General features: G+C 38.4%; 4 protein-coding genes across 7 annotated transcripts; all 4 read right to left on the reverse strand.

Moving 5' to 3' along the window:
- Positions 1-82: 82 nt before the first annotated feature.
- Positions 83-858, reverse strand: LOC103705299 (uncharacterized). The gene has a single exon (XM_008788960.6). It carries the CDS (start codon positions 700-702, stop codon positions 277-279), a length of 426 nt encoding a protein of 141 aa, XP_008787182.1. The 5' UTR covers positions 703-858; the 3' UTR covers positions 83-276.
- A 1942-nt stretch (positions 859-2800) lies between these two features.
- On the reverse strand, positions 2801-3483 carry LOC103723209 (uncharacterized). Its single transcript, XM_008814058.6, has one exon. The coding sequence runs from the start codon at positions 3392-3394 to the stop codon at positions 2969-2971; it is 426 nt and encodes a 141-aa protein (XP_008812280.2). The 5' UTR covers positions 3395-3483; the 3' UTR covers positions 2801-2968.
- A 3151-nt stretch (positions 3484-6634) lies between these two features.
- LOC103723212 (uncharacterized) lies at positions 6635-7330 on the reverse strand. Its single transcript, XM_008814063.5, has one exon. The coding sequence runs from the start codon at positions 7245-7247 to the stop codon at positions 6822-6824; it is 426 nt and encodes a 141-aa protein (XP_008812285.2). The 5' UTR covers positions 7248-7330; the 3' UTR covers positions 6635-6821.
- A 6239-nt stretch (positions 7331-13569) lies between these two features.
- Positions 13570-20767, reverse strand: LOC103723213 (uncharacterized). Of its 4 annotated transcripts, none has more exons than XR_016395885.1 (14): positions 20364-20738; positions 19950-20115; positions 17842-17922; positions 17171-17253; positions 16974-17086; positions 16768-16878; positions 16471-16583; positions 16053-16368; positions 15884-15967; positions 15724-15774; positions 15554-15625; positions 15089-15223; positions 14271-14339; positions 13570-13876 (listed from the first exon to the last, which is right to left on the reverse strand). XR_016395885.1 is itself a non-coding variant. In XM_088701081.2 (14 exons), exons 1-14 carry the CDS (start codon positions 20371-20373, stop codon positions 13838-13840), a joined length of 1380 nt encoding a protein of 459 aa, XP_088557207.1. In that variant the 5' UTR covers positions 20374-20738; the 3' UTR covers positions 13570-13837. The 4 variants fall into 4 exon arrangements, 2 of the variants coding, with proteins under 2 accessions (XP_088557207.1, XP_088557210.1); XR_016395886.1 differs by having other exon boundaries at positions 15062-15223; XM_088701081.2 differs by having other exon boundaries at positions 15152-15223.
- Positions 20768-21490: the final 723 nt, after the last annotated feature.

The following is a 21490-nucleotide window of genomic DNA, read 5'->3' on the forward strand; positions in this document are numbered from 1 at the left end:
AGATCAGATTCAGAATCGGAATGGATTCTTGAAGACCGGCACAAAGAGAACGAGCTCATGTTCGAAGATGAAGATCCAAAGCTGATAAGAAAATGTATATGATTGATTCAAATGATTCAGCAAAACATATATTAGAATAACCCATTAATTGCAACTTTTATTTGATACAGCAGCACAGTTTAAGACAAAAATAAAATAGAAAAGAACAAGAAATTTTGCAACGACAGAGAACCACATGCAAATCTCTAGTCCTTTCCTGGATCCCCCTCGTTCAATCTACTCAAGCTCGAAAGCCGACACCGGGAAGCTGTCGGACAGCCCAGTGCCAGTCTTGAAAGTGATCTTCTCTGTCGAGGGATCATCGATGTACACCTCGACAACCGAGAGCCACAGCAGCAGCTCCTTCGTCTTCACCCCAGTTATTTTCTTCAACTTTCGCTGCTCCACGAAGGCTGTCACCTCGGTGGCATACGACACCGTCTGCTTGATCTTCTTGAACGTGTGCTCCTTCTTCTTCTTGTGGACGAGCCACATGAACCCAGCCGCACGGTTGTAGCCAAACTCCTCGACGTTCTCGAGGGGAAACAAGCCCCTAGGGAGGCCGAGCTCTTCGAGGAGTTGGATGGACTTCGTCCTGCAGAGGTCGTCACCGCGGTGGACCTCGGCGCCCTGACGATAGCTCTCAATGGTCTGGGATGCCATCCTAGGTAATGTATGCGTGATTACTAGAAAACAAGCAGGTGGTTGGAAGAGGAGCAAAGAAGAGTACGTAGATTATAACAATAAGATCGAAGAGGCTGAGGCTAATGGGTTATAGGTCGGAGGGATCAGGGAGAATTTATAGATGGAGGGTAACGTTTGGCCGAGAGCGTGGCCAACTTGAAATGATCGGAAGAACGAAAGGAAACAACAGACTTACAATTTCTTTTAGGTGAACTGGTCGTTCACGAAAAGTAACAGCGTCTCAAGGACCGATGAAGTCGTCGCGGATGAGCTTATCTGGACCATGGCTCGCGACTCGACCGGGTCATCAGGAAGGTGAAGTAAGGTCGTAGTTGGAAGGCCTTCTCACTTATCAAGGAGATATGGTGATGATGGCGCAATATTATTATATAGCGAGGGGAACAAAAGGAAGTCAACATGGGAGTGCTGGCTTGAATATAGTTTTAAAATGAATCTAGAACCAGCCTTTCCATAACTGGAATCAAATGTGGTCCAAGAAAGTGGTTAGAACAAGTCTTGAAGCAGTAGAATGTCAAAAAAATGGGGAGATGTGCAGGGGGACCATGAAGAGATCATAATAAAATTGCCGTGAGGCTAATGCACGCGTGCAATAATTTCTCTTAATAATTTTGAAATTGTCAGCCCATTTGCATAGGCAATGCATGTTAAGTATGTAAAGAAACATAATTATGTAAATACTAATAACAAAATAATTTGGATAGTATTCAACCTGAATCCGACCGTCCAACCGCCCATGGGGTTTGGGCTCAACAATTCCAGCCTGATCTCAAGCAGGATTAGCTTAGGATTGAGCTTTAACCGAACCCAGCCTTGACCCTAACCCTAACCTGATCTAGTCTGATATATAGACAAATAAGTAACTAACATTTATGTTTTATATAGATTACTTACATGTTTTATACTTATATCTTTTTCAAGTGAAACATAGAATTATATCTTTGATCTTGTTAAATTATGTATAAGTGTACCGTAGAAACATAATTAGGATCAGTCGAACAAAAATATCCCAAATCATGCATTTCTCTATCAAAAAAAAAAAAAAAACCTCGTTTACCATCCCTCTCATGCCTCTTTTGGATTGACTTCTGATATGGATGAGTGGTTTTTTGGGAATTTAATCTCTTGGGTCCAAGTATTATTTTCCAAGTTTTTTCCACAGGCAATTAATTTTAATCATTTGTACTTGCAACATTATTTGGAAAAGAAGAAAAAATTATCTAGTTGGAACGAATTACCGTTTTGTGATCAAATATAGCAGTTGACCATCGTGCTACATAGCTAGACTACTTACAGGCCCATTGCCCTAACAGAAATTATCAACAGCTACGGTTGTAGGCTATTCCTTCAACAGCGACGCATGGCAGCTTTGGCTATATGTTTTGACCTACTAATTAAAATCTGTCACGGACCAAATTGTCCGAAGCTTGGCCTTTTGAGCAAAACCTAGAACTTTGGTTGTAAAGGATCCAATTTTGCCTCTCGGCCAGAGCAAATGTCTGTTCCCACAGATCACCAAATAATTAAGGAATGTAAAAGCTCTCATTATTGTACTTCAAACTCAAAGTACACATATTATTTATTGAATCAAAAAAAATATTAATAAAACCATTATTACAAAATTAAATCGCTTCATATCCAAAGAGATTCTAGATCAAAATATTGGCAGTATTGTCTCCTGAGTTTTTGGTGCAAGTAATTATATTTACAATATTATTCCCAAACATATGATGATGATCTTTTAGAAGTTTAGAGCAAAGTGTTGTCGTGCGACCAATTGGTTCCAATATCCCATACTGTAACAGAACGACTGCTAAATCATTTTATAGGTATTGTAATCAATAATGCTCCCAACATCATTTTTTTTTTAAAAAAAATCTTTACTAAAGTGAGAGCAAATGGTTGTCTTGTGACCAAATACAGCTGCGTAAGGTCTATGATTTCGGCCATATCGTTTGTGATCTATTTAAGATCTAACATGCACCCGAGATATAGAATAATCCTGGAATAAAGTTTAAGAGCATGTATATGATCGATTCAAATGATCGAGCAAAACATATACTAGAATAGACCATTAGTTGCAACTTTTATTTGATACAAAATCAGAACAGAAAAGAACTACAAATATTTTAGCAATTTGTTTGAACAGTAGTTAGAACCACTGATTTGCATGTTCCAGCTCAAAGACGACAGAAAAACGAAGCCCTAGTCCCTTCACCACCTCAAGCTACTCCAGCTCAAAAGCCGACACCGGGAAGCTGTCGGACAGCCCGGTTCCAGTCTTGAAAGTGATCTTCTCCGTTGAGGCGTCATCAATGTACACCTCGACAACAGAGAGCCACAGCAGCAGCTCCTTCGTCTTCACGCCCGTTATCTTCTTCAGCTTGCGCTGCTCCACGAAGGCTGTCACCTCGGTGGCATACGCCACCGTCTGCTTGATCTTCTTGAACATGTGCTCCTTCTTCTTCTTCTGGATCAGCCACATGAACCCAGCCGCACGGTTGTAGCCAAACTCCTCGACGTTCTCGAGGGGAAACAAGCCCCTAGGGAGGCCGACCTCTTCGAGGAGCTGGATGGAATTCTTCTTGCAGAGATCATCACCGCGGTAGACCTCGGCACCCTCACGGTGGCTCTCAATGGTCTGCGATGCCATGTTATTATCAGAAGGGCTTGGAAGGGAAGTGAATATTGGAAGTGTTGGGAGACTAAGGGTGGTGGTGATAAGAGAAATGAGTGAAGGAGGGAGTATTTATAGATGCGAAGATGGTGATGAAGAATGGTTTCTGACTTTGGATGGGGTCTGGATCGAGTACCGGCCTCGACACGGTTGATGGACTGCATTGATGGAGGACGATATAATTGATCGGTTAAGAGCCGTAAAGAAGAGGTCAAGAGAAGACAAGTCAACAAAGACGGACGGACAGCTCCGTTACGTCTTCTTGTAGTTGGCCTCGTAATCTTCTTCCAAGCTCCCAAGTCTCTGTCTTAAGCTATAAGTCGGGTCTGGAATAGCAGAGTTCAAGGGACCAGCTCATGTCCTTTGACTGAATCATTCAAAAACCATGTGATACACGGCCTGTTTCTGTGTATAATACTTGGCAAATCATGTGGTCAATCTTGGACGTCGTGAAAATAATAATAATAAGAAGAAATGGAAGTATTGCCCATTTTGTGGAAGAAATTGTCCTTGTTTCTGCCATCTCTTGGACTTTCTGTGAAAAAGAATATTGATTTATCCAAAAACATAGAGTACAAAAGATAGATCAAAGGATCATGATGCATTTCCATTTGCCCTGTTACAGAAGAAATATGTGCTTCTCTATTGCAGGGATTTCCTAATGGTGGTAATACATGATTTTACTCATTAATATTAAAATGGTGCAGCCATCTTTCTGCTATAACACAATGCATTAAGCTGTACTTAGGGCTGTCCTAGGCATGTCCAGGCTCGACCCATATTGAATCTGTAGGGCTATGGAATGGGGATCGGGGTCCTAGAGCTTTCGCATAAAAGAAAGATTCACCTTTCTTCACACGAAGCCACCATTGGATCGTGCACCGGTTGCTTTGAGATCTTTGTAAAAACATGGATGATGGAGTTCGGAGCGTATTGAGATCTATGTAGCAGGTGATCCAATGGTGGATTTGCATGGAAAACAGGTGAATTCTTCTTTCGCTCGAAGGCGTTGGGTCAACATATGCCCATCCATTATTTAGATCCTGCTAAAAGTTTGCTCAATCTATATAAACCCATCCAACTAGACTAGACTTGGACCCAATTTGGACTAAATAGTTTTCTTGATATGGAATACATAGTTTGATCCGTCACATTTCTTGTTTTTCGTGTGCAACACCTCCCTTTTAAATTAATATATCTAAGATTACCTCCTTTCTAAAGAAGTTTAGAAGGGGCAAAAAGAAAAGCCAAAAATAGTAGTTCGCGAAAAACTAGAATCAAGAGAAATTCATAGGCTGGAAATAAAAGAACAACGTGTTGTATCCTAGCTAGATTTAGTAGGAACCGGACCATTTCTACATGGCCTTCTGCATTGTGGCTTCAGATGTGACTTCCTTGCCTGAAAACACCTTGCGATTTCTCTCCAACAATAAGCACCAATTCACACCAAGAACTTTGGTATCCCATGCATTCACAAAGTTCTTGAGGTGCGATCTTTTCCTCTAATAGCCGAGAGAGACCTTAAAGTAATTCTATATCGCCAATGGACCCCTGTTAGACCATTGATCCTTCTCCAGATTCTTGCATCTTGTGGATAATGCAATAGTAAATGTTCAGTCTCTTTGGAAAAAAAAAAATCTCTTCCAAGTTGTTCTTGCACAGATGATAATTAGGGGTAGAAGTGGAACAGGTAATATCCATCCGGATTTATTTTTGTATCCAAATCTATCTAGCTATGTATAGAAATTTGAGTATCCTACTAATATTCGTATCCATATCTATCAAAAAAAAAAAAAAAGATATAGATATGGATAGACAACTACCCGATGTGTATCAGAATATCTGATTCCATTTATAATCCTATTTAATTTTATATAGCAGTCATGAATTTTTAAAAAATAAATGACCACGTTAATATGCTATTAATTTGATTTGTCATCTACATAGTAATGTCTTTGTGGTCATAAAGTTTAATTATCTGATTTATATTCATACTTCCAATATCCAATTTGTATTCATATTTATTTAAAATAAATATGGATATGAATTTTTGCATCTGATTAACATCTTTATCTATATCCGTATTTGTCAAATAAAATAAATATAGACCCATATCTGATCCAATTTCAGCCATAATGACAATTGAAAAAGGCACACCATCCTTTTTCGTTAAGAACGTCTTATGTATTTAGCTTATTTTTTAAAATCTTCTTTGAGGCTATAAAGTATCTTCCACAAGGCAGGAGCAATTGCAGAAATAGTTTCCCCATGATTCATGAATCCATAGAACAATTTCAATAAATAGATCTTGCTACTCATCCATTTTCATTGGAAAGAGCAACAAGAAGCAAGTTACACTTTTCATTAACTATAGTGAAATATTTATTACATGATTCTCCATTCTCCCCTCACTAAATCCTTCAAAACATCTATCATATGCTTTTTCACACCATCATCATTGAATTCAAGGTCCTCTTGCCATAATTGCTAAAATTTAAGTCTTGATTCTATCTTCAATCCAAAGATAACTGCATTGATGAATGTTGTTGTTTAGTGGCTAGAAGCTTCAAAAGGTCAAGTGGGACAAGGAATGGGAAGAAACGTGACAGGTATTCTATAATGACTAATAAAAATTTTCTTGGTAAAGATATCTTGATCTGCCAATATGTAAAACATGGATCTTATTTTCAAAGAAACCTAACTTTTTTACATCGAGTTTGTCATTAGTTAGTGGATAGTTTTAAAATGTATCAAGGGGGAAACCCCTGCTCCTACAGAAGAAAAGGGAATAATTTCAAGAGCATGACAAGAGTTGATCCTTCCAACTGACTATACCTACGAAAGATTTAGATCTAGCATCAATCTAATCCAATTTGTACCCGATCCAAGCCAAATCCAATCCCTATATACTTTGAGAGATTGTAATTTATTATGTCTGATTGATTTTCCTTTTTCCTTTTTTTGTAGCAAAAATGCATGACAGATTTTCAAGGACAGATTTCAGTGATCATTTTTGGCCTATTAAAAATAACCATCTACCCGGAGTAATCATCTGCCCTATTATTGCATCAATTGATTGCTCATTAGGCAAAGTAATCATCTACTACCATCTAAGATTGGAGTTCAACACTTGTCGCCAAACAAGTAAATCCAAAGCATCCATACTGCAAAATCAGAGCATTTTAAATGAATGATATGATTTTCTGAAGACATATATGGCAATAAGACCATTGAATGAACTTTTATTTGATACAGCAGCTATTATAAAGTGAAAAGCAAATCAGATACTGAAGTCTTAGTAATGTTCTTAACACACACAAAAGAGCGAAGTCCTAATTCCCATTTCCAGTTCAAAGAGGAATCGGAACAAGCTCTAGTCCCTGACCCTCTTCTCTTTGACACACTATTCAAGCTCGAAGGCCGACACTGGGAAGCTGTCAGAGAGGCCAGTGCCGGTCTTGAAAGTGATCTTATCGGACGAGGAGTCATCGATGTACACCTCGACAACAGACAGCCACAGCAGCAGCTCCTTCGTCTTCACTCCCGTCATCTTCTTCATCTTGCGCTGCTCCACGAAGGCTGTCACCTCGGTGGCATACGACACCGTCTGCTTGATCTTCTTGAACGTGTGCTCCTTCTTCTTCTTGTGGACGAGCCACATGAACCCAGCCGCACGGTTGTAGCCAAACTCCTCGACGTTCTCGAGGGGAAACAAGCCCCTAGGGAGGCCGAGCTCTTCGAGGAGTTGGATGGACTTCGTCTTGCAGAGGTCGTCACCGCGGTGGACCTCGGCGCCCTGACGATAGCTCTCAATGGTCTGGGATGCCATCTTTTTTATTAGAAGGGATTGGAAGGGATGTGTATGAAAGTGTCGGAAGGCTAAGGGAGGTGGTGATGGAGAGATGAGGGAAAGAGCAGGTATTTATAGATACGAGGGTGGTGAAGGAGTGGAGAACGGGATGAAAGTTTGAATGAGTGCAGGGGTGGGGGGAGACTTTTGACGCCGGCCTAGACGCGGTTGATGGGCCCACAGGATCAGGAGGGCCTATAAATGATGAGCTTTCAAATTGGCGAGGTCAAGAGAGATGGTCAAGAAAGACGGGCATACAAATAATTTTGGTGTCCTTTATATTTGGCCTTCTAGATACCATAGCTTTGTCTAGAGAGGTGTTGAAGCCTTGGGGTATACGTTTGGTCTTGGACACCAGAGCTAAGGAAACAAACTCGTATATCCCTCTGATCTAATCGTTCAGAAACCATCAGATACACGGCTTATTCCAGTCTATATGATATGCCGGGTCATTTGGCCAGCCATAGTGTCAAAGCGTTAAAAAAAAAAAATGAAACGGATGCACATATTGTGAAACACATTCCCCTCATTTCTATCTCTCTAGACTTACTAGACTGAAATTTATAGATGAAGAGATTGAAGGACTGTATCTGTATGCACTAAAATGGGACGTGTAAGAAGATTTATGGGTATTAAATCACCTACCAAGAGCGGTGGTGGCCAAAGCATTACTATATACGGAGGAGTTCTTCGGCACTGCTGAGATTTCGCCCACCGGGTTGGCCAGAAATATCTGAGGCTCCTCCTTCTGCTCTTGCAGCATCCAGATATGTTTTCGTATCCTGGATGCCTCCATCTTCTGGTTTTCTGAAGATGAATATTGATGGCACTGTGGCGATGACGGAAGAGGCGGAAGCACAGGCTTCATCATCAGAGATCATAAGTCCAGACTAATAGCAGTGGGGGGGCAGCAGGGGCTACAATTGCCGAAATGCAAGAGGCCTCACTAGGCGGACAAAATCGGTAACCCCAATGACTTACTGTCTCTATCATCGTGTTTTTTTTCGATTCTTTGGTGGTGTGTGCTGAGCTTAGAGCCACCTAGGAGGGCATCTCCTATGCCCGACAGACCCTACATGCAGACCGGATCATCCTTGAGGGAGACTCCACCACAGTGATTGATTGGATCAGGGGTCGGAGGTATGCAGGTGAGAGCAAGCCGTTACTACTTGATATTCGCGGACTACTGTAGGAGTGTGGTGCCTATCAGGTCATATATATCTATAAAAAAGCAAACTGTGCTGTTGATTGGATTGCTTCCTATGCGGCTCACCATTCTGAAGATTTTGTTTGGAGGGAGCAGGACATAGTGTCGAGTTCTTTATCTGTTTTGTTGTTTTTGGATTTTGTTGACTGCATCCACATCCGTAGGAACCGCTATTGTACCAAAAAAATAAAAAAACACATACAATTGCGCCTGCAGTAAAGATATACTTGAATTGTAGTTGTTATATAATAAGCTTTGAATCTTTGGACTAACTCGATAGCATTGATTTAGAATTAGGTCTCTATTGTTATAACTTACAAAGCAATTTCATGCTTTGTAAATACTCTTATCTCTAGTGCTACCATGGGATTTGTCTCCATAGAGAACAACACAAAGTTCTTGCTCAATGACACGAAAAGAAGAAGGGAAAAGGATGAAGAACACAGAGATCCATTTTCTTTGTTTATTGCTTGAGTCCAAATTGCTCTACAAAGGTCCATTCTTTTTCTTTTTAAAAGTTTAGGATAGGCTAATCTTTACTTTTTACCAGACTCTGACTGAAATTAACCCCACGCCTCTTTATCCAAGTGATAAGAGGGTGATACAATCCAAGTAAGTTACAAATGGTTCATTCTGATATCTGGTAGAATGAAACAAATATCGTACTCGTGCTTCAGTCTATTAAGCTTGACTTTTCATGATAATGGTAAAATTTGAATTGTAATTTATTAAAACGCATTAAATGTTTCTGATTAAACAAACATTGAAGCAAGCCATCTGGAGTTAATAAATGACCCAACCTCATCTAGCTATGACTTCAAAATCGCTAAACCATTTACCATTCATCCGATACCTAGATTTATAGATTAGGAACCTAATTAAGTTTCAATTGAAGTGATATCATTGAATCATGTTCTTGTTGACAATAGATATCCACATTAACATTTTCTTTAATTCTTTGTACTGGTTTTTATTAACTTTTCTTCTGATTACATAAACAATTATTCATTTTCTTATTCTTGCATTGAGTCTGGATTTGAATGCATTAGGTTTGGTTTTTGTGGTGCGTAACCCAACCCACAACCCAACTAGTTGGTCAGCAACTTGGATCCACGTTTAAGACCATGACCTGAAAAGGAGCACAAACTTTACTATGCTGCGCATGGACGGCTTTTTAGTAGCATCATAGACTACAAATGGAGGGTCACTTGCATTAGCATAATATGTAATTGGGAGAATTGTGATCAACAATGATTCTAAAAATCCTCATTTCTATTAATCAGCATTTATTAAAATCAGCCATGGAATGTAATAAGAAACCCTTTTAATATAAAAAAATATTAAAAAAAAGAGGGTCAAAGAGTAGGACAATTTATGATGCATATTGAAACTCTTTTTTGATGTAAAGGGAGGCAAAAGGAGCCATCCGGTTTTTACTGAAGATTAATCATACTTACAATAGAGATGAGGGGCAAAGATGAGTTACATTATCAAGAGAGGAGAGGAACAGATGCAAGCAAAAGAAGCTAAATGGCCTCAAACCAAATGACTGATAATGAGGACTGAAAATGTTGATTCTTGTAAGAAGAAACAGTGAAGAAAATGACCTCATCCAGACCTACAAGTAGGAGCATTCATTGTTTGAAAGTTTCAAATAATTTCACAAAAATTCCCAGCCCACTATGTCAGCATCTTTTGAACATGAAGAGTTTTGTTTTGTTGATCAGAAGACTAAGTTGCTGTACCTTCCCATATTGAAACTCTTGTAGGATTGTGCATGCCACATTGCAGTATGCAAAGAATATTAGAGTTCGAGAGTACATCTCCATTTGCAATATCAACCCAAATGAAGTGAATTCAGTTAGCCAACTATCGATACTGATCAAGAATTCGTTCACTCATGCACATTATATTACAATCCTCCCATCAAAAAAAAATTGCAATCTTCACAGTATATTTGGAATCTACCATGAAGATATCTGGCCAGAGAGAAGCCCTTAGGAAGTGACACTAGGTTAGGCGCACACAGCATCCATAGATTGTAGCAAGGGAGCTCCAGAGAAGCTCTTGGCTTCTAGCACTTTGCTCGACAACAGCTTCCACTGCACCTCGTCTTTCTTTTTCTGATGCCACGACTTCTCCTTGAAATGCCTGTAATGGACGGCAGTACGTAGTATTTAGCACGCTATACTGGTACCGTTCAAATCAAAAGGAATTCAGCTGATGACTTGGTAACAAATGGAATTATCGTTATGATGAATACCTGCAGAGGGGAACTTTGCATCCATCTACTTGGATGAATAGCCGAGAGTGGAGCTCAAGCAGTTGCCACATCCTCTTGCAATGAGTGCAGCCACTGAGGACTCGGTTCTTGCAGCCAGCCAAGTGCCGGACGAGTGCTTCCAGTCCTTTGCAAGCTGGGAAGTTGTGACGTGCTGCGCTTCGCTTTAGAACCTTGTTGGGAGGCCCCTATCGTCCGGCATCCATCTCTGCATGCATATGTGAACAAGGGCCTCCATTGCCTCATGTAGCTGGAGATAGATCCTACTCTCCTCCAATTGCTTCAACCTTTCATTCTTTCTCTGAAAGAATTGAAAGAAATGAGTTTAGAGCACTTCCTGTGTTTGAATGAAGTTAGAACCTAAAAGCATTCGTGGCATCAACTCTTTTCATCTCATTGTTACTCTTCTGATATATCTCATTTTTTCCCCATGAGTCATTAGAAGCGAAGAATGTGTCATAATAGCATTCGCCACTTCAAGCTGATCATGCAGAACTGGTTTTTAGAAACCAGCTTTCCTTCACAATATTAGGAATTAGAATATTTTTTAGCTCAAATTCTAATTGATAAACTTTTCTGTTATGTCATATGAATATTAGGAAGGAGTAGTGGCAAGCAGAGATAACAGCTATTGGCAATGTCATCCAGGTATTGTCATAATGTTAATGTCATCTAGGTATTGACATAATGTTCTACGATAAACTGAATTGATCCTTGACAGTACCACCAAATGAACAAATAAGACCCGAGAGAAGTAATTGCCATTTATCCTAGTTGCACTGAAGATTTGGGAGCTCACACGAAAAATTATGGAATAACTCCTACAAAAGATATGAAAAATCAAAGCAGCGCATTAGAAATCACTGCATCAGCATCGATCACGGATTCCAGAAGCTCCTTCTGATCCAACCTTGGATTGCTTTGCTTCATCACCTTCCCTTCAGTGGAGGGATCGCAAACACATGCGACAGCACCAGCAGGTGCATTGCAAATTGGTTCATCTCTACCTGCTCATAGCTGAGACCAATCAGAAACAAAAATGAAGAAATGAAGAAAGAGCTCTCAAATAACTAATGGTTTAAAATATTTTGTTCTGATTCCTAGTAACAGAAAAAGATTGTCCCAACACTTCAATCTTCTGGCCCTGCGCTCTCCAAGCTATCGATTCGATCGCTTGGCCGACCGCTGCTGAGCTCCAACGGCATAACATCTAACTGTGGCTTGGCCTTCTTCCCTCCTAAGGGACACACAACTCTTCCTTCCAGACATGTATCCATTTAAAGAAGCCTTGGTGTAGATCGTCTACAAATGTCTCGAGATCTTTGTGATTGATGCAGGGAAGCATGGGTGTAGCTCGTTGGAGATGGCGACTCCCATCAGGATGACCACTTGCTAATCCAATTTAACAGCCTAATAGAACTGCTCCATAACTACTCTTGTGATGCATGTAGCAATTTAAACAAACTCTGGTGCAACTCATTTTTGACGCCCTCAAAGCATTGCACCCATATGTCTCTACATTTAGAGTTCTTTTTGTAAAGAATTGGTTGAAATTTAGGAGAAAGTTGAGCAATTGGCTTCTTGGTGCAGGGAGAGTGCAGTTCACTAGAGGTAGCATTCTAATGCTGCTATCCGAATAGCGCCCGGGCCTTACTGTGGTAAAATGGTAAAGGTAAATAAGTTGCTCCATTTTACCAACCATTCTAAATAGGAAGATGAAGAAATAATAGGCTGGTACACCTTCCAAATGGCTAGGGATAGCAGGAATATCTCAACTGATTTTTCCGATGATGTTGGCAAGCAATATAATTTCTAAGACTACCTTCGGAGGTTTTAAAGATCATGATGATAACAATTTATGTTCATAGACTTGCTTTTTTGAGGAAGAAGGAGACTAATGAGTGTAACTCCATTAGTCACCAAATTTATTCAGAAATTAAAGAGGAGAATGTACAGAGTTACAACATATAAGAAAATAGATTAAAAGGAAATGGAGACTGCTGCTTCTAAGAGATTCTGAGTAAAAAATACTTCTTGATGGGTTGCAGTCAAAAAAGAAGGTGCTTAGTTGTCTAAAACCAAGGATCAAACAAGAAGTACAAATTTAAAATAAAAATTGTAGATTTAAAATTTCGATCAAACAGAAGTTTTGATTTTATGATTTTCAGGCATTCACAGAATCTCACTCTATAAACAAACCAAAAGTAACAGAACTGTGAAATATCATAATCTCTAGCACATTACAAACCACCTGACTTCTTCTAAAATCCACTTGGATAAATTTAGGATAACCAGCAGATTAGGCCCCTATTCTTCCTAACTCAGTAGCCGTGACTCAAGTCTCCTTGTGCTTCCTTGCTTCCTCTCTTTCACAAGTTTTATCTACAAATAAGATGCACGCTACCTAAAAGTCCTTCATGAACTCTGGATGGCATTCGTTTCATTGGTTAATGTAGTCGATAAAGATGGAGAGAGAAGCAAGCTGCTACCTCTTGCGTTTCCTGAGATCAGTTACCGCTGATTATACGTACAAAACTCTGCATAACCAGTAACATGTAAATTTCAGGACAGAAATCTCCATCACAGACAATAATTTCTATACTCTCGACTGTATGTTCTACAGAAACTTGTTTATATTAATTTTTAAAAGGATTTGGTGTAGAGAATACTGAACAGCTATGTCAAGATTCATCACAAATGTCTATGCGGACAGAGAATCAGGGATTTATGCCTTCAAGAACATAGGCAGAGCTACCCATGACTCATCCCTTTGTAAAGGAATGAGATTGATACAGTTCCCAGGCTCAGTCACGTTAACAGGCAAAAAAAAATACAACATTTATTACCATCTCTAAAGTTCTTGCATTGAAGGGATGGGCACAGAAAGGATTGCCAAGCAGCGACAAATATGAAGTGTATAATATTATTCTTCCCAATGAACATCTCAAGATATTACAAGTAGTTCAATCAGTCAACCAACAGTCATGCATTAACTGCAGACTAGATTCCAAAAATTGATGCTGAGGAGAGGCAGCCTTCAGAATGAAGCCCTGTTCTAGGCTTGAAACAATCGGGCAATCTCTATGCATCTTGAGCACTTAAGTGCCCCTGTTTCCTAGCCTGCACATACAAGAGGAATAAACATGAACGAGTGAGGAACTACAGCTAAAAAGCATCTCTCTCGGCATTCTAGCAAAACAGAGTATTTATAAGTTTCCTGGTGTCTAGATGGTGAGCTCTATAATAATCCACATCCCCATGCTATCAATCAAAGGAGTTCCCTTTCATCAGTCGACTACTACAATCAGCATCTCACGAGATCCTAGTAGCAATATAGATTAAGAAGTCCCAAAATGCATCTGACTGTTAATGATAACAAGGCCATCTCTCGATTACGGTTCACCCATCATGTCAACGATGCATAAGTGAGATGCAGGTCAGACGGTAATCATGTTAGGAAGAGGAATGCATAACAGCAAATATGTAATGGGTTCGGATCTACAGCAGATGGTACCTGAGCCATCCTGCGGTCCTTGTTCAACTGTTGATTTCTTCCTTTTTTATCCATAGACCTTGAAATTTTCTGCATGAATGAAGTTTTACAAGTTAGGAGAACTCATAGGTATAAGATTATTCATAAAAACCACTACAACTAGTCATCTTTAAACCCATAAGTATAGAACCACAAGAACCCACGAATAAAGATCAAGCATCAAAGGTAATCATACACATGTTACGAAATAAAGCTAATTGTTTCAAAAATACATGTAGTTCTTTCCAATGCAAGACCGTACAGGAGCCATACTGATCCTCTATCATTTTACCAAACTCTAGAAAATTGTTTTGGAGAACATATAATTTCCTTCATGATACAGGATTAATGACTATATTGAAATTCATATTATATATATCAGTGGAATAAGGAAAATTGTCCACATTAAAAAAAGGACATGCATGATATTTAAACTACCCATTAAGCTGGCATACACAACCAAAAATTGATGAGCAACTTGTGGTAATGGAGTTCCCCTTTTCTTTTCGTTTTTTCTCTCCCTTTCTTATTTGTGTGCAAGGTATGGCGTTTTTCATAGGCTTACTAGTTTTGGCAGGCTTGCTAGGGAATTGGCTTGTACCAATGTCAACCTCTATGAGTTGGAGTTAAAACTAATGAAACTGTGAAGCAATGCACCAAAGTTTCTTTACAATTGGAAAGAATCTAGACTGCAAGGAAGAATAAAATATTTGATGTAGAACAATTCCACTCATTCATCTTTGAGGCACGGGTTAGAAGCCAAAGAGCCATACTGAAGTACTCTCATAAAGGTGGAATACATTTTACAACAACCCAGCCCTCAAAATGGCCTGTAACAAAAGCAGTGAAAACAGATCCAGTACTTGGGAGGCAAACTTGTCATCCCACTCACAAGGCACACCAACATCACTTTTGCAGTGTAACATGTCAGGTCCCTGTACAGGAACAATGAAAATGCTTCCAAGTGAGTACTGTTTGGAACAGGTCAAAAATAGATTCTGGAGCAATCCAACGAAAGATCAAAATTTAAAGCATTCCAGTAGATGTAAACACATTGGAAACCAAACCAGGGTGGAGGAAGGGGATAAGGGATCATAGTGTCATATCTTTACACCAGAACATTCATTTGTCATAACAAAAACAAAAATATAGCTCACATGAAATTGAAAGAAAAAGTCTGTGGATCATATAAATAATAAAGCAGGAAGAAAAGATTGATCTGAAAATGAGTTCTGATATGCTGGTCGAAGTTAAAAAAATCCCACCTTCTCCTTGGCTGATAGACTTTCTGTTTTATCTACTATGTATTCAAAAACATCATGAAGAAGTTCGTTTTCCTGTATATTCATAGATAGATTGAAAAGAACATCAGATAACATAGTTAATCAACTTATTATAAAAGTCAATCAGAGCTAATCATAGCTACGAAACTAACCTGTGCATGCTTGAGAAAACCTCTTCCAAGGTAATGCTTCAAGAAGTTCAACTGTTAAGCAGCCAAGTTAGCATATTCTTCATGACATTTTAAGTAAAGACATCCATAGATGCTCTCTGAGTACATTCCATGCTAGTCAGAAGAGAGAAAAATTCAATACCTGAACCAATTGGCCCCATGTTGAAGTTCTCAGAATGTTACGTTTACTTGAAATTTTCAGCGACACTTCAGGACACTCACCAAACTGAATTCACATATCAGTTTAAATAAGAATACTGCTCATGGCAGCTACTACTAGATATACTATATTAGAGAGACAAAAGAAGTACCTGGAAAAAATCCCAAATTTTCTGAAACAATTCTCGCTGATCATTAAGATTTTTCTTGTCAGCACCTTTACCCCCTGCCTCCATAGAAAGGTTATAAACTTGACCTGATATTTTTGCCTTCATTGATTGCATATATGTAACTGTACGGCGCTTTGAGACCTCATCATCAAAACTCTCAATACCACTCTCCTCATTATAGGACATGTCCAGTATCCCTAACTCGAAAAAAAGTGCTATTGCTTCACCAGCAGCAATACGAACTGAACGATCATAACGATTATCCGCTTCCAATAGAGTAGACAGGAATGAAATTGACCTAAAACAAATTGTTAAAGCAGATTGTTATAATCACTTAGAAAAAAAAATCTAATTCATTGGTCAAAAAAAGTGAAAACAAGCAATAGAGATTTCCACTTACTCCTTCCAAGTATCAGGATTAATTCTCCAGCTACTGATGGTTGTCAGAAGAAATGACCATGCAGATATGGCTGCTGCTAATACAGCAGAACTAGGCTTTTTCAAAGGCCCAACCTTTAAGAAAAAAAAGCAGAAAACAATGCTATTCTCAGTATGCATGGTGCAGACAGCAAGATGGTATAAATGGGATCCCATTTATTAAAATTTATAATATATAACATGAAAACCTAAACACAGCTGCACAGTGCACAAATTTGCAAATCACACTCAACTGGAAACTAACAACATGCTTACGTACATTGGAGACTGATTTTGGATGAATCACTTCCCACATGATTTTCAAAGATGTTTCAGTTTCAGCCAAATCATTTGCACCAACAAAAGTGATGACGGATAAGCAATCCAGTACCTACAACAGAGAATCAATTTTAAAAAGCAGCATGTACATGAATGGTCCACAAAGAGCTGGAGAAAAGCAAATCTGGAGTTAAAAACTGGGCATACGGATATCTTGAGTGCATCAGACGCAGATCTAAGAGCTCGAGATAGTTGTGGCACTGACTCCTCCATTATTTCATGTGCACTTGTTCCAGCACCAACAGTAATGGCCAGCAATCCTTCAAACAAGAGCACCACATAGTAAAACAAAATTGGCAGCTGATCAAAATAAAAGCACTACTTCAAAAGGATTAGAGGCTTACCAATGGCCCTGGAAGCTAAGCAATTCTCCTTAGTAGATCCCCTTTTGACTGAATTGATGCATTGGTGCAATAAAGTAATACATCTGCAGCAAAGTATATAAAGATGTAAAAATAAGTACAAGATAACCCAGATTACATAACAGCATAATGCATCACAGATAACTGGACTTGAAGGAAAAAAATCTCATTTTTATTAATAAAATACTTACATTCCATATGACAGGAAAAAGAGATGTTTTTAAAACAAGACACCAGTTAAAATGCATTATGAGACTAAACTATTGCAAAACAGCATGTTAACTTCAGGTTGCTATTGATCAAGTGAAAAAAAAAGGTTGCAATGTGCTATTGTGCAAACAGAAGCTTCCATACTGCTCAACTGGGTGGTATCCAATACACAAGATGGTTAAACCAGATGTGTCCAAACATTAAGAGTGGATACAAATTAGACCCCTATGTGTGAAACCAGTCTCAAAACAGCAGATGAAACTAGCAAATCCAGAATATAAAATTATTAAAAACTAAAGGAGTATGTCTGTGTGTCTGATTCTCTACTTTCCCACTTACGTTCTTGCATGCTAACTTCCACAGACTCAGCAAATATTTAACAAGTCATCTATATGATTACCAGCAAAACATTACAAAAACTTGGTCGAATAGGATCAGCTTACTTGTTTTCCACAAACGTAGCGAGCACGTGACCTTCAAAGGCATCGACGAGCCCTGACAAAGCCGTCTCCCTCGTAGATCCCCTTTATATACAACAAGCAATTTTTTATCAGCTCCAACTTATAAAAAGCAGTAATAATTGCACGATTTTCGATATCAATATAAAGCACAATATATGATGTGAAATCACATATATAAGAAAATATAGATCATAGCAAGTAGACCATGCAGTAAATTCAATAATGATCAAGATGGTAGAGTTCATATAAGTGTATATTTTACAAACATATTGCGGGAGTACTATCATCTACAAATTAATTTCTTAATACCCATTCATCATATAGCTTCTCAACTCATTTGACAAATCCAGCCAGGAATTCTTGACTTTCAACAGAATACCAACCAATTACTAAGGCTGCTCAAACCAAAAATCGTGGCAATTGCAGAGTCACCAAATATTAGAATAGAAAAACTGGGTCATTCCCATTGAATTTTTATTGCAAAGCATAATTTCTGTTGTCCAACCCATCCAACTGGCAACAATAAGCAGGAAGAGACTCTATCCTTTTCTTTTGCTATCTCTTGGAAATTTTTACACACAAGTAATTTTATTGTTAAATATCATAAGATTGTGCCAGACCAAGATATTTTCATCCATGTGCAAATTTCAAAAGCGACAACACCTCTAGTGTTTGTTGCATGCCAAACAGGAAAGAATATGAGAATCTGGAATTCAAAATGAACATAAAACCTACTTTTAAATATTCGATGTTGCAGATGCGCAATTTTACAATTCATAAGACACTACTTCTTCCAGTCTTTCTAAATCATAGTACACGACAAATAGAATATGTAGTTCATCAAAAAAAAAGACAAACAGATATATGTTTGATAGATACATGTTTGAAAGTATTTTTAAGATTTATTGTTAAATATCATAAGATTGTGCCAGACAAAGATATTTTCATCCATGTGCAAATTTCAAAAGCGATGACACCTCTAGTCTGTGTTGCATGTCGAACAGGAAAGAACATGAGAATCTGGAATTCAAAATGAACATAAAACCTACTTGTCCATGTCATAATCTATGTTGCAGATGTGCAATTTTACAATTCATAAGACTACTACTTCCAGTCTTTATAAAACATAGTACACGACAAACAGAAAATGTAGTTCATCAAAAAAAAAAGACAAACAGATATATGTTTGATAGACACATGTTTGAAAGTATTTTTAAGATTTACAGGTCTTTCAAGCTATTAAGTTTTAATGTTCCCTAAATGTTGCATGGTGGGAGGTGGAAGAAGAGATATCAAAGTCATTAAAAGCATAATACAAGGTATAGAGATCTATGTCATTGAGTATTTCGTTTCTTAGAAAAACAGTCTAGAAAGTTTTTATTGGCATAGAATATTATTTTCCATAATCCTCTTCAGTTTGTTCATAAATTATAGGTCCCTTTCACCTTTCAAATTGTTAATAAAGGGTTGAAGCACCACAGGCCCCTTTCACCTTTTATTTTGTTGATAAAGAGTTGAAGCTTGACCCTCTATTATGTTCTGTTGCATGATTACTTGATAGGACACTCTAAAAAAATTTGTCAAAAACAGAGAAAAGCTCGTGTTTATTTTTATCTAAAGTTCTTAAGTGCATTTTTGGTACTACATTAATCACTTAACCTACACACTAGTTACTTGAAGTTGGAGAATGTTGTAGGTCTGCATCATATTAAACAGGCAATCAAAGAGTGGCCTGATATCTATAGAGAACCAAACCTTCTCACACATAATAGACTATTCTAGTACTTTCTTAGAAGAGATATGAAATTCATAACTCATATTCATGCAACAGGTATCAGTATCAGGATATTGAAGATCATATATTAAATTCTTGGTAGGCACCTTTTATGTCATATGCAATAAATTCCTAACCAATGCTGCAGTATTAATTCAAATATACTCGTCTAGAAATAATAACGATCACCTTCATATGGTTTTGAAACTGAAGACGCAGAACAACATAAATTATTCTACATCAATTTAAAAGCCAAATTCAAATAGTTGGGGGAAAACAAGACAGCATTTGGTGAGCAAAGAACATGAAGAGATACCTCTTTTCGTAGAGAGCATCGATGTACTTTTCTAGCACGAACTCGAGAGAGTTCACGTGCTCGGTCTCGTCAGCCAGCGTTAGCTCAGACAAAGCCGTCGACGTAGAACTCACGCTATCAGCATCACTGCTGTCAAACTCATCAGCACGAACCTTGCGTCGGTTACCTGAACAATTATCATCTCCATCAAAAGCTATCCTTTTTTTTCTAATCAATGAAAAAAGAATCAAACAAACAGACTCCAATGATGGGGGAAACCATCTCAGAACCCAATTCAACCAAACTATGACCTAATCCAAATCCAAGATCAAATCTTTATCAAATTAGAGCCAAAGAATCCGATCTTTTCTCAAAATAAGCCATCAAACAGTAATATTCAATCGATAGGACGAGAATTGAAAGCGATTCACTCACCCTTTCCCATGGCGAGAGCTCCGGGACGTCAGAACCAGGGTTTGGCGCGATGGATCCGAGACGAGGAAGCGGGGGACAATCTAGAGCTACAGAGGAGGGATTCGAAGGCGATAGAGGAAAAATTGGGTATCAAGGAAGAGCAGACGGCATCGAATCGTCCGGAGAAGCGCAGAGCCATGTGATGACGGGAAGAGGTCGGAGGAGAAGGGAATTGGGACGGAGGAGTTGAGGATTCGTTTTATGAGGAGGGGAAAAACGAGAGGCAGAGGTTGGGACGGAATTCGCTTTTGAAGCGGTGCGGTGAGAGAAAACCCTAGAGGAGTCCAATTTGGACAACCACCCTTTTACTTCACCGCGTTATTTTGGATCGGTGTGGAATCGGAGGCCGGTCACCTCGGTGGACTAAAAAGAGTAAAAATATAGCGAGATATTATCAAAAAATATATATTACATGTAAGGACATGAAGTTTGAGCATTTTTGCAGGGAGCTCCTAAATTTTGGCACTAAAAAAGAAAAGGTGTTCAATGTCTATTTGACACGTAGAAGAAATTTATATGGTGGATGCACTCGAGGCAAAATACATGAGTGCCATGTAATTGTTGGTCCTCTAATGGATCATTCATATGATCTCTTATTGACTTTCAGATATCAGATGGAAAGAAGTATATACGACAAGCATGTATTCTGCCTCCTTTTGTTGCTATTTAATATTTTCTTGAAATTATTATTATTTTTTAGGAATCGAATGAAAAGATATGTGGTGATATGTAAGTTGATTTTTTTAATAAAATAAACAAAATTAAACTATGTCAGTTATCATTTGATTTATTAGTAACTTCAGTATACTAAATTAACCATATTATCTCTTTTTCTTCTTTTGGACCTAAATTTTTACTTTTATAGTTGCTTAATTTTTTTTCGTTCTCTCACATGCATGGAAGAAATAACAATACTTTGAAAATCATATTTGTGAAATTAAGTTGGTGAAATCCAATTTATGCTTTCAGTTTATCAAGCTTTGAAAGTTAAAAAGTAAAGTTCTTCGTTAACTTTAATCGGATAGAAGAGGATTATTAACATAAATTGAGGTTGAAGTGCTTGATCATAGTTCCTATCTTAAACTTAA

The sequence above is a fragment of the Phoenix dactylifera genome, chromosome 7 (assembly GCF_051530095.1).
Source record: "Phoenix dactylifera cultivar Ajwa chromosome 7, Ajwa_hap1_PhDact_Kaust_v1.1, whole genome shotgun sequence".
NCBI lineage: Eukaryota > Viridiplantae > Streptophyta > Magnoliopsida > Arecales > Arecaceae > Phoenix > Phoenix dactylifera.